We start from the raw sequence: 13651 nt of genomic DNA, 5'->3' as shown, positions 1-13651 counted from the left end.
TAAGAAAAAAGCAGACTGGCCAGCGGACCAGGTTCAAGGCTTTTGTGGATACTGGGGATTACTGTTGGCCTTGGTAGCTTCTGCCATCCCAGGGGACCATCATCTGAGCCAAGCTTTCCATTGTCCCTGTGCAGAGAGGCTGCTGGGGGAACAAGACTGGCAAGCCCCACACTGCTCCATGCAAAGTGACAGGCCGCTGTGGCTTTGTGTTGGTGCGTCCCTGGCCCCAGAGGCACTGGCATCGTCTCTGCTCCTGTGCCTAAGAAGCTACTGATGATGGCTGGTATTGATGACTGCTACACATCAGCCAGGGGCTGCACTGCCACCCTGGGCAACTTTGCCAAGACCGCCTTTGATGCCGTCTCCAAGACCTACAGCTACCTGACCCCAGGCCTCTGGAAAGAGACTGTGTTCACCAAGTCTCCTTATCAGGAACTCACTGACCATCTTGTGAAAACCCACACCAGAGTCTCTGTTCAGAGGACCCAGGCTTCAGCTGTGGTTACCACATAAGGTTTTTATACAAGAAAAATAAAGTGAATTAAGTCTGTTAAAAAGAAGAAGAAAAAGGACTGGGGGGGTGGATATACAGAACAACCTTTAATGAATATAGTTTATTTTCCACGATGAAAATGCTATCTAAACTGATGATCAAAGATCATAATGGCTATACCCTGTAGGGTGTTTACTTACTAAACAGGTCTTCCTATGTGCCCCAGTCTCACTTCCAACTCAGGATCCTCCTGCCTCAGCCTCATGGACACTGGGATTATAAGCATACATACCACTCCCAGCTAAAGACAAATTTATTTTCAAAACTGAAAAGTTAGTAAAAGCAAAAGTAGCCTGACTGAATTGGGGCTCTCTTTCTAAAATCAGGTCAACCCCAAAAAAGCACTTAAGACACACATCCCAGAGAAGTTGGTCATACCATTCAGATCTGCGTTCTCAAATCTGACCCAGACTATCTTCTCCTTTTCTTCTGTTAGAGGAGTCCCGCTGTAAGCCTGCAAAGCAAACAGAAGTGTTTTCATTAAGACACTGTATGCCTCCAATACCACACAGTTCAGAGCAAAAGGTGACTCAACCATTCCACCCCCTCCAACTTCTCCATCCCTCTCTGCAGAAGCCACCACATTCTGGAATGTCTTTTACTCCCAAAGAATGTTTATATGAGAATCTGATAATATCAGTTAAAGATGATACTTCTCATAGAACTTATCGCAAAATTGCAGAAGCCTAAATACAGTGACCATCACCACCTTCACTTGTCAATAAAGGTTACGGAATAACAAAACTCCACACACCTATTCATCTCAAGAATATTACTTTTTCAGTCCATTATCTGGCTTCCCATATACAAAGTACCCATTAATAATTGCAAGCCTACAGCCGGGCGGTGGTGGCTCATGCCTTTAATCCCAGCACTCGGGAGGCAGAGGTAGGCGGATCTCTGTGAGTTCGAGGCTAGGCTGGACGTACAGCCTCCAAAACAATACAGAGAAACCCTGTCTCGTAAAACAAAAAAAATAATAATAATAATTGCAAGCCTACAAGAATCAGGAAGATACATATGCATGGCTAAAATATTGGCAGTACCCATCAGTGTACAAAAGAAGTCATCTCTCTATGGTTTCTCTGTATAGTTTTGGAGCTATCTTGGCGCTCGCTCTGTAGACCAGGCTGGCCTCCAACTCACAGAGACCCACCTGCCTCTGCCTCCCGAGTGCTGGGATTAAAGGCGTGCACCACCAGCGCCCAGCATAACCTCTCCAGGTTAAACTCATTTTCATTAAGTTTTTGAGGAGGGCTGGAGATGTAGTTCAGTTGGTGGAGTGCTTGTCTAGCATGCATGAAGCCGTGGGCTTGATTCACAGTGCTGCATAAACCAAGGGTTGGAAGATCATCAGGGTCATTCTGGATTGCATAGAAACTCGGGTCTCACACACACACACAATTTTTTCAGATCATGTAGAGTGGTGGTCATCCATGTTACTAAATTCAAAGCTACAAGTAAGACTGAGAGGGAAGGTAACTTGAGGCCAGGAGTTCAATGCCAACCCAGGTAACTTGAAATTCCATCTCAAAAAAGCAACTGCCCCATTAGACTGCCCTGTGAGCATGTCTGTGATGCATTTTCTTGATTGCTAATTGATATAAGAGCGTGTGGCCTATTGTGAGCAGGTGACCCTGGCCTGTATAAGAAAGGTAACTGAACTTAAGACTAGAAACAAGCCAATAAGCAGCCTTCTTCCATGGCTCCTGTTTCTGTTTCTGCCTCTAGTTTCGTGCCTTGGCTTCCCTCAGTGACAGACTTCTACCTGTAAGTCAAATAAACCCTTTCCCCCCTAGGTGCTTTTTTTTTTTTTTTTTGGCTTTTGGCTTTTGGTTCTTGGCCTGTGGCTTTTGGTTTTGAAACAGGGTTTCCCTGTGTAGTCCTGGCTGTACTGAAACTAGCCCTGTAGACCAGGTTGGCCTCGAACTCACAGAGATCCGCCTGCCTCTGCCTCCCAAATGCTGAGATGAAAGGCGTGCGCCACCACCGTCTAGCTCCTAAATTGCTTTTGGTCAGTGTTTTACCACAACAATAGAAAGAAAAAAAAACTACAACAGTAGCTCTCCCCTAAAGGAGAGGGGTCTAGCTCAGGAGAGAATGAGTGCTGCCTGCAAAGACCAAATTCAATCCCTAGCACCAAACATTAAAACAATCTGGGGATTAGGTGTAGAATAGGGTGGGGGTGGGGTAGGTAGAGGAATTGCTAGTCATGGGATGGAGTGTAAAGATGAGGACCAGCAGGCCTAGAGCTGTGGAGAGATGGGCAGCAGAGTGCACAGGCGCAGACCAGGGACTAGAGATCACAGGGAGCACTAAGAACCGAGTGATGGGGAGGCACTGATCTCAGGCCCAGGAGTCTACTACTCAGAACCAATCCCATGCTGACTTAATAGAGATCAGTCTGTAATTCATGAACTCTGGAGGCAGAGAAAGGAGGACTAAGAGTTTGGGACCACTCTGGGACACACAGAGAAAGCCAGGCCCAGTGGTGTAGGCCTGTAAAGCCAGCTACTTACAAAGCTGAGGCAAATAGATACCAAGTTGGGCTAGAGTGAGTTCACTGCCAGCATGGACAACTATCTTCAAATAAAGTAAAAAGAGGGTCAGGGACATGGGTCAGCAGATAAACGAACCTGTTGCAAAAGTTTGACAGACTAAGTTTAATCTCAAGAACCTATGCACACAGCCGTTGCTCACTAGCTGACATTTTACTGCTACAATTTTTACACTGAAAAATATGAAATTTTTTTAGAACACACCAATAGGTTGTTGCATTTAAGATGAGTTTTCCTAACTGAAATTAGCAGAGAAAAGGGTACAGCTAAGGGTTCCTAGACTGTTATCAATTCAACACAACTGTGTGAGTGATAACAAAGAGCTACTATCTAGGGCAACGGCGTTCTCCCTCTATACAGGGGCATCTGCAGACACGCACAATACTTTCTAGATTCTGTGAATCTGATTCCCAGAATTGCAGAGCATTTGGGATACAATAACAAAAAAAATGTAACTTTGAGGACTGCAGAGATGGCTCAGTGGTTAAGAGTGCTGACTGCTCTTCCAGGAGTTCGGTTCAATATCCAGCACCCACTTAACAGCTCACAAAGGCAACTCCAGTCCCAGGGGATCCCTCTGAGGACCTGTCAGTCACACACATAAAATAAATAATTTTTTGGGATACACAGGATGTCTGTCTCTGTTTAGTTCTGGTTGTGCTGAAACTCACTGCATAAAACCAAAATAGCCTGGACTCAAGAGATCCTCCTTCCTCTGCCACGTAAGTGCTGGGACTAAAGGCATGTGCCACCACACTTGGCTTAAATATATTTTTAATGCCACTTTCCTATTGCTGACTACAGCACCATACAGATCAAAGGTGGCAGAGAGGAGGACTGCCCTATGTATCAAGCAAAGAGAAAAAAAAGTCTTTTTTATTATTATTATCTCTGACACTGGAGACAAGGTTTATCAGTTAACAACACTTGTAGAAGACCCAAGTTTGGATCCGAACATCCACATAAGTCAGCTCACAATTTCCAGGGAATCTGTAGGCCTCTGCAGGGTCCTATACCACCCCACACATACACATACAGGAAGCAAAGACAGGTGGATCTTGTCAGTTTGAGGCCAACTTTACATAATGATACCTTGTCCCAAAAGAAAGAAAAAAGAATGTAAGTCTTAAAAAAGAAAAAGGGAAAGGAATTAAAGGGCAGGAAGACTGTTCACCAGGATTCTTGGGACACACAGGTGGAAGGAGAAAAGCACCCCCAAAAGTTGTCCTATGACCTCCCTGCACACCCAAACATATGCACACAGTAATACAAGTAAAAGTGAGGTTCAGTGTTCAGATCCTGTACTCAAGCCATTGGGAAGCATGTTGGGGAAAGGGAAAGAGCTGGGAGAGAGAGGAGAGGGGGAACCTATAATACTTTGGGCTCATCCAGTTGCTGCAGCCACTTAAAAGCCATAATCTCTGGCTTTGGAGCTGCAGTCTCCTGAGGCTCCCTCCAAGAGAAGGGAGGTAGTATTTGTTTCACTTTATGCTATCTATGCTCTATATACATAGCTTCCCTTAAGCCAAGACAAAACCCACAGTAAGTACAAAGGATGTTGTACAAAAAAGGACATTGATGTTCAGGAAATGATGCAGTAACTTACCTAAAGCTAGTAACATGTCCACCTGAGTGTAAACCAGATCTACCATCAAGCTGTACTTTTATTTTTCAAGACAGGCTTTCTCTGTAACAGCCCTCGATGTCCTGGAACTCACATTGTAGACCAGGCTGTCCTCAAACTCACAGATATCCTCCTGGTTCTTCCTCCCAAGTGCTGGGATTAAAGGCGTGCACCCCCACTGCCCACATAAGGCTGTACCTGACGCAAACCTACCATTCCTGTTTCTGACCCAAATTCACTAAGGCTACATTACATTCTCCTTTACTCCTCAGTTCAGAAGGCATCTGACACATGAAACTTCTGTCTGATGGCTTGTTTCTCTCACTATGTATCCCAGGCTAGCCTGGAACCCTCAACCATCAGGCCTCAGCCTCCACAAGTATAAGAACTCAAAGCTGGGTGAATCACACCCAGATCCAGTCCCAGGTACACTGATTCTCTCCCTTTTATGTAACAATGCCACAGCAGGGTACTTTATACTTTTACTATGGTGTTTATTTGGCCATGTATTTTAGCTGGGTCTTAATTATATGGGGACCTGTGTTGATGAATCATGTTTTACTAAAGCAACAGCCATACCCGTTCCTTTACAGGGTGCTGTGTGCCTGGGAAGAACACCTGAGCTCTACAGAAGAGGTCTGCCAAGCTGCACAAGCAGACCAAGGCCTGAAGCAAAGACTCAGAATCCCATCAGCTCGGCTCAGGACCTGCCAAGTGCACAGAACCCAGGTAAATGCTATCTGCTCAAGTGACACCATCAACTCAGACAAAGAACAAGCAACATAGGAATTTCTGGCTGGGTATTTTAATTCTTAGATCAATCAATGCCTCAAAGTTTACTTCCATAGTACCTGCTCTGAACCATTTTCACAGCTGGCTATATGGGTCATGTTATCCCCTTCCTGACATATTCAGAAAAACTAGAATTTCTGGCATTTCCCCATTGGTTTTAGCTCCCAGTTTTCCCTGTTCCTGTCCCGCTCCAACCACTTACAAAAGGGAAGAGCTCTCAAAATTTCTGACCATAGCCTTTCTCCTCCAGCCAAAAAATAATAACACCTCCTTGTTGCACAGGGTTCCTAGCTACACAAAAGATGCCTAGATAACATTTGATAAAGATGCTCTGGGGAAGCAGCACACAATACAAAAGCCAAATATTTTTAAATCACCTTTCCATGGAATTGCAGCCGCATGCCAAGACTCGGGGCTTAAAGCTAGAACAAGCTGGCTGTCAGGCACCCACTGCTCCCTCCGCCTGACCACCACAGACGTCGACTCCTCCGCTGCATCAGAGCCTTGTTGCCGTCCGATCAGCTGCCCGTTCCCTTCATTTCTCTCCCGTCTCTATGCATCCCCTCACAACTCAGTTTCTCAGTGTGCTACACGGCAACAGTGGTGATTTGTTGCCATTAATAATCTTTGCTTGTTTTTTAAGCAATTTGACTTACTAAGCAAGTGCCTCAGGAAAGGGGGGCATTTTTCCTCATGTGCACCACAGACCGCAATGCTGTGGCCTGTTTTTATTCAAACTGATTAAATATAATGAAGCAGTATCAGTATTCCTTACTTGAATACATTTTGCTAATAAGCACAACTAAGAATCTAGACCGTGAACCTTTCTGGGATATGCTCATATAATTGGCATATGGTCCGTGAAAAGTCCTCTCCAAAAAGCTCAGGTGAGGACTGACATCCACACAGATAAAATAAGCAAGACTGCCCTTCCTTCAACAGCCCCACCAGAACAGCACTTGCCCATCCCTGCCCCACAGCTAATCCCAGAGAGCCAGCCTTGCTACAGACATGGGAACTGGACTCTAACTTGAAAGCTTTGCTACAGACAAGGGAGCTGGACTCTAACACTCTCTTGAGAGACAGGCCTGGAAATTACTACTATGTTTAATAAGAAGCCAAGTAATATTAGAATTAAATAAATGTGAACAGTAATGCACTAGCTGATTCCTGCAAGGCTGCTCTCTTAAAAAGAAGATCATGCCAGGCCGTGGTGGCACACACCTTTAATCTCAGCATTCAGGAGGCAGAGGCAGGTGGATCTCTGTGAGTTTGAGGCCAGTCTGGTCTACAGAGATCCAGAACAGGCTCTAAAGCTACACAGAGAAACCCTGTCTTGAAAAACCTAAACAAATAAACAAACAAAAAAAAGAGCATCACATTTAAAGAAACAGAAATAGTAAGGGCCTTCATCTCTGACAAATTGGGCAAAAGGGCATACCTTCTATACAAATAGCAAAACACCACTTCTCAAAAGCAAAGAGATGACAATTTGGACTAAATATAAACATTCACATAAATAATATTAAATTACTACCTAGTTAATATATATAGTATATAGTGCCTTTCCCATGGCACTCAGGCATCTCTGCAGGAGCAACATATGGGTATATAAGTATGTGGGGCTAGGGACCAAACCCAGTGCCTAATGCATGCTTGGGAAGTGATCGTCGCTAGGCTACATACATCCCAAGCCCCAGACCTCTTACCTTAGACAAGAAAAGTACTTAGGAAAGTGTTGGGGATGTAACCCACTGGCAAAGCATGCATTTGACAAGGCCTGGGTTTGATTCCTAGGTCCTGGGAAGACACCAAGTAGAGCGTGCCCCTGGATTCTACTTAAAAAAGCACATCCTAAGGGAATGACAAGGCCCTGTCATCACAAAAATGAGCCATATCTCACAGTCACAAGCACAGCTCTATCCTATTGACCCTCAGCATGCCAAAATGAGACTTTCCAAAACTACTCACTCAATCAAGCTCAGGAAACAAAATTCCAGTGCTTCCTGACCCAAAAGCAAAGCAGCCATTTCTGTACTCACACATGCTTACCTGTGGCACAACATCCTGCAGAAAAGTCACGACGCTCTCCATGTAGGACTGCTCCCTGGAAAAGGACAGATGGATAAAAGCTGTCAGACAGCTTAAGACAGAACAGAGAAAGCATGACCCACAAAGCCTTTAACAAATACACTATCCCAGTAAAACAAGAGGTAAGAAAAGCAGGCCATCTCCCATCATCTGGTGAGTCTACTTTCCCATATTCTCTTAAGTCTACACCATCATTCTATCTGTTGTTTCTATGTTATAAATCATCTCCCCTAAAGTTCTGCTCTCCTAATTAAATAAAGGGAACTTTGAAGACGTGATGGCAGGAGTCCTAGGCAGGACTGGACGATAATGCCCTAGCTAGAGAGAGAGAACTGTTGCTGGTGACTCAGAATTTCCTGATGGTCTCTATGAACCTTGTCCCTTAACTCTATGTAGCAAAGTGAATGCTTTTTCCTACATATGCAGGCAATAGAACAAATGCTCAGTGCTGGGGAGATGGCTCAGTATGCTGTGCTTGGACCTGTTCAATCCCCAGAGCACATTAAAAAAAAATCTGGGTAGGTGACAAATGTATATAATCCCAGACTAGGGAGGAAGACACAGAAGGATCTCTGGAGCTCACTTATCAGTCACCCCAGCCTACTTGGCTAGTTCCAGGATAGTGCAGTCCTGTCGTACGTAAAAGAAAAAAAAGGAGGGCAGTATGAAAGGATGAGTGTGATGACACACTGTAACCATAGCACTTGGAAAGCTGAAACAGAAAGATCATGGGTTCCAAGCTAGTCTGACCTATGAAATTGGACCTTGTATCAAAACACTAAAATAAGCTGGGCATTGGTGGCTCACCTTTAGTCCCAGCACTTGGGAGGCAGAGGCAGGTAGATCTCTGAGTTCGAGGACAGCCTGGACTACAGAATTCCAGAACAGTCAGGGCTACACAGAGAAACCTGTCTCAAAAATAAATAAATAAAAATGAAAAGCACAAGGTAAGTTACAAAAGTTAGAAAAGGGGACTGGGGAAATAGCTCAATGGTAGAGCACTTCCCTATCAAGTATGAAACCTCAGGTTCACTTTCCAGCACCACAAAAAAGAAAAGATAGAAAGGAAAAATAATACTGTTAAGAATGTTAAACAATGACATTTTGTTTTTGTTTTTGTAGTCCTGGGGATGTGGAAAACTGCCTACCACTGAATGATAGCTCCAACCATGAAGATAGTTGAAATAGCCAGTATACAGATGTCAGTAAGTGGAAAAAATAATGACTTCCTCAAAATAACAATTTCTGAAAGATGTGAACAACTGTCACTGAAGAAAATGGGACTAATGGTTGTAACGGCTTATACCTATAATACCAGTGCTAAAGAAGGATTGTCATGAATTTGAGGCCAGTCTCAGCTACATACTGAGAACCTGTCAAAGAACCAATTTGAAAAAAATAATATGGGGCATGTAGCTTAGGTGGTCGAGTGCTTAGCTGGCATGCACCAAGTCCTAGGTTTCATCCCCAGCACTGCATGAACTGACACACCTGTTATGTCAGCACTCGGAAGTAGAAGCAGGGAGTCAGAAGTTCAGGAAGGCCTACCTCAAAAGAAAAGAAAAGATTGGGGCTGGAGAGATGGCTTAGCACTGGCTGTTCTTCCAGAGGTCCTGAGTTCAATTCCCAGTAACCACATGGTGACTCACAACTATCCATGCAGACATACATGCAGAAGGAACAGTGTATACGTAATAAATCTTTTAAAAAAAGAAAGTAAGACAGACAGACAGACAGACAGACAGACAGACAGACAGACAGAAAGATTAAGAGATTCCCAACTAGGTAATAGTGGCACACACTTTGCCCTGACTCAAGATCTTACAAGGTCCTTTGCTCGGCTCAATTTCTTCTGCTGTTTCTTCCTTCCCCACATGCCCACCTTCAGTGCTGCTTCCTCGGGGCACCCGTTGGCACACACCCCCCTTCCATCCTGTGGCAAGATCAGCTGGCATCCTCGTCTGTTTCCCCATCTCACATTCACCTTCTACATCCAGAACCTGTTCCCACTACAAGTGGAAACTTGGTGCTCAGGCACTGTTTGTCAAAGAAGGCAGGATACTGTGCTCGATATTACTTTTCCTAACCCTAAAGTCACCTGTGTAACCAAAATCATTGCTGTGGTCTGAGCACCATATGGTGGGGGAGCAGCGAACACTAAGGGAGAACACAGACCCTGAAGACCCACTAACTGGGCTCCCTGCAGGCTTCCCATCCTGGCTATTACCAATGACAAGCTTTTTCCTCTCTGCTTTGTTTTCCTCACCTATAAAGGAAGATTAAAATAGTAACCTCACTCACAGCTAATAACATGTTTAACTTAATGCCACAGCAAATACCACAAAGAAATTCAACTCTGGAGAATATAGAAGGAGGAAAGGCAGTATTATGATATCACTGCCTACATAAGCCTTTTTTAGTCTGAGAGAACTCTTTCGTGATACACTAAACTACCCAAAGGACACAATCTAAAATATTATTCTCTAAGCATTTTTTTTGGTTTTACATGACAGGGTTTCTCTGTATTGCTTTGGAAAAACCAAAAAAAAAAAAAAACTGGGCGTAGCAACACAGGCTTGGAATCTAAGCTTTGAAACAAAAGGGAGTTCAAAGACAGTGTTGCTATATAACAAGTGTAAGAAAAACATGAACCTGTCTCAAAAACACAAAAAAGAGAGTGGTTTTCCTATTCCTTATGTTTATTCTATTCTCTTTGCTAAAAAAGCACCTTGAGTCTAAGAGTCCTAATCCTAGCCTTTAAAGATAACTCAAAATGTTACCGTCTTCCAAAATTGTTTTAATTTTATTCTATTCCATGTGTGTATGTGTCTGTGTGTCTGTGTGTCTAAGGGGCCTGGTGCAGGCATATGGAGATCAGAGGAGTACCTATAAGAGCTGGTTCTCCCATTCTATCACATGGGTCCCAGGAATCAAACTTGGATCCTCAGGATTGGTGGCAAGCTCTCTTGCCCACTGAGGCATCCTAATAATCCCCCAAAATGTTACCTTCTCATGAACCCTTGTCACTACTAAAATAGCCCCTCTAACTACTCATGTTGTTTTGCTGGCATCTTTTCTTTTGCAGTGATTACACTAATTTTAACTATATGTCTTTAAACCACATTGGTTCATAAACTCCTAGAAAGTATAGCTGCCCTGTCAAAGAACAGTTAAATAGAAATGCCCCCTTTGTAACATTTATACCAATACCTATAAGAGATACATTTTACATCACAATTTAGTAATCATGTACATGGGATGAGTATGCCTCTGCACATATCAAACACCAACTTTCTTTGTTTTATATGTATATATAAACATGTGACCAGTGTTTGTGTATGTCCATGGTGCTGGAGATGGAGCCCAGCATTTGGGAATGCTAGAACACTCAGCAGTGACTTATAACCCAATCCCTAGTTCATTCTTTTCCAAATACAGATCATGACCCTCTAAACTCATTTAATGACCCACTAGCTTGTGAAACTTGGAGCTTAAAAACATTGATTTTTAGATTTTACCTTTTTGGTGATGCTGGGAAATAAACCTAGTACTTCCCACAAATTAGGCAAGTGTTCTACCCAAGCACTCACACTGCTCTCCAGGGTTTAGCAGTCGCCCTCATGCACTCCACAAATGTGCTGAATATGTCAACTAAACCTTCCAACTGTTCCTTCATTTGGCCTTGACAATGACATACACTTTAGCCGGGCGGTGGTGGCGCATGCCTTTAATCCCAGCACTGGGGAGGAAGAGGCAGGCAGATCTCTGTGAGTTCGAGACCAGCCTGGTCTACAAGAGCTAGTTCCGAAGCCACACAAAGAAACCCTGTCTGGAAAGACCAAAAGACATACACTTCACCTGCATGGACAAAAAGTTTAAAAAATGTTTATAAAAGCAAGCACTATCCAAATAGATATTCTGAACGGAAGTTGTTTTTTAGAATAATGTTTTCTTGGTGGGTGTGGTGGCATGTGCCTTTGGTCTGGGAGGCAGAGGCAAGCAGAACTATGTGAGTTCAAGGCCATCCTGATCTACAAAGTTCCAGAACAGCCAGGACTACACAGAAAACCCTGTCTCGAACAACCAAATAATAATGTTTTCTTCACTTCCAGAGCTCTCTTTTCTAAAAGGTGCTTACGTGACGGCCTGAGGGCGAACCACAACGCCACCGGTACAGCGACTGGGTCTTCTAGGAGAGTCTGTAGCCATTGTGTCATTCATAAGACCTGTTTCCAGGATAAAAGATAAAATATATTAGTTTTTGGAGGGAGAGTTTTATGATTATTCACTAAAGATTCCTTTTCCAAACTGTAATAAACTATGACTTTTCCTAGAAACTCACTATCTAGCTGCAGCTGGCCTAGAATTCCCAGAGACCTGCATGCCAAGACACTGGGATTAAAGGTGTGGCCACCACACCCAGGAAGATTCTTCTCTTTTTCTAAGATAGGGTCTCATTCCACAAAGGAGACTAGCCTTGAATTGGCCTAACATCTAAAAGTCAAAACAGTTCACTTTTTTACTGGGACTCTGTTCTATTGTTAACATAAAAGCAGAAAGATAAAAGAACAAAACACTAAATGGGAACTCTATCTCAGATCACATATAAAACCAAATACAGAATCCAGTGTGGCAGAACAGACCAGTAACCAGCACCCGGGAGGCTGAGGCAAGGAAACTGCCATGAGGTGGAGGGGAGCACGAGCCTGAAGTACTTAGTATGACTCTGTCTTAAAGAAAAAAAACTGGCCAGGGGCCTAGTGATCCATGCCTATCATCCCAGCACCTGGAAGGTGGAGGCAGGAAAATCAGGAAGTCAAAGTCGACCTTAGCTACACAGCCACTGACATAAAGGATAGATGGCCCATGTGAGGCAAAGATCAAATGAAAGTGACAGGATCTCACTCTACTTCAAATAAATCTGTTGAGGATCAATGTGTAAACTGTGTAGCCACATTTAAATATCTTTAACCTCCAAGTATGGTAGCAGAGTCGCCAGATGTAAACAAATATGTATAAACCCATATGATGTGAGGGACCCCCTGGCTTTTCCCACACAATCCAGGCCACTGACATCTAATGAGCTTCACAATCACTGAGGTAGTTTTAAGAGCACAGAGTCTACCCGATTAAAGTTAAAAGGGACTGACACCAGGACTAGAGATTTCTTAAAAGGTCCAAGAAAGCCCACAGCCTGGAGGTAAACTGGAAAGAGCCTAACAGCATCACTTTTAAGTAGGGTACACTATCATCTCCTATGAAAACTTTGATTCCCACACTCCTATACAACCCAAACACCCTTGTCCCATCTAGTCCAGCTATCCCTTTCTCGGCAGCACCCTTCACCAGACCCCTCAACACTCTCATTTCCATTCCACCCCTCCTTACCCGAACCAGTCTCCCCACCTCTGTCCTTTAAAGGGCCTTGTCACCTGAGGACAGCTCCTCGCAAGCCTCTCAGGCCCCACTCTCCCCAATGCCAAGGGAACAGCACTCCCCCCTTCACCTCCAAAGCCCAGCCACCACTGCCCCCGGCCGCCCTCTGGCCTCTTGCCCGGCTCTCCTCCAATTTCAACACCTTTCCCCCATCAACTGGGGCTGGCCATGCCCTGTCCCCTCATGCTGCCAGTCCCTTTTCCTCTCCAAGCCTCCCCCAGACCAAGGACCAGCCAGCCTTCTCACCGGCCGCTCCGCCGGTAAACGCTGCTCTACAGCTCCAGGCTCACTGTTTGGAGTCTCCCTCGTGATTGACAGCTACCACTTCCTACCACGCCTCGGCGGAACCACCGCACTAGCCAATCCCAGGAGCAAAGTGGCCCCGGCGCGGCACCGCCCTTGGAGGTCAGCTTCGCCAACCAGCAAGTAGGAAAGAGGCGGACCCGCCTTCGGAATCCATCCAATCCGCTGGGGCTGGAGGGAAAACACAACAGTATGGAAGTTCGGGTGAAGCGGGCGGGTCAGGTTCGGTTGCGAATGCAGGCGGCGGGGGAGAAAAGGCATGTGTGTCTGCGGACCTGAAAGAGGCGCCCTGGT

General features: G+C 44.7%; 1 protein-coding gene across 14 annotated transcripts in view; it reads right to left on the bottom strand.

The window, feature by feature from the left end:
* The window catches only part of Bcas3 (BCAS3 microtubule associated cell migration factor), a 478038-nt gene extending 464387 nt beyond the window's left edge, over positions 1–13651 (bottom strand). For 3 of the 14 annotated variants that reach the window (XM_040749391.1, XM_040749397.1, XM_040749398.1), the window contains exons 1-4: positions 13301–13486; positions 11757–11844; positions 7580–7634; positions 932–1007 (exon numbers count right to left, since the gene is read on the bottom strand). In XM_040749391.1, the coding sequence (XP_040605325.1) occupies positions 932–1007; positions 7580–7634; positions 11757–11839 (214 nt within the window). In that variant the 5' untranslated portion in view covers positions 11840–11844; positions 13301–13486. Of the gene's footprint in view, positions 1–931; positions 1008–7579; positions 7635–11756; positions 11845–13300; positions 13498–13632 lie in introns of those variants that run through there. The other 11 variants (XM_040749388.1, XM_040749399.1, XM_040749387.1 and 8 more) reach the window with 10 other exon arrangements.

This window comes from Mesocricetus auratus, unplaced genomic scaffold (genome assembly GCF_017639785.1).
Source record: "Mesocricetus auratus isolate SY011 unplaced genomic scaffold, BCM_Maur_2.0 Super-Scaffold_100007, whole genome shotgun sequence".
NCBI classification, from domain to species: domain Eukaryota; kingdom Metazoa; phylum Chordata; class Mammalia; order Rodentia; family Cricetidae; genus Mesocricetus; species Mesocricetus auratus.
The sequence above is the reverse complement of the archived record's forward strand: the minus strand, read 5'-3'. Positions and strand labels throughout refer to the sequence as shown.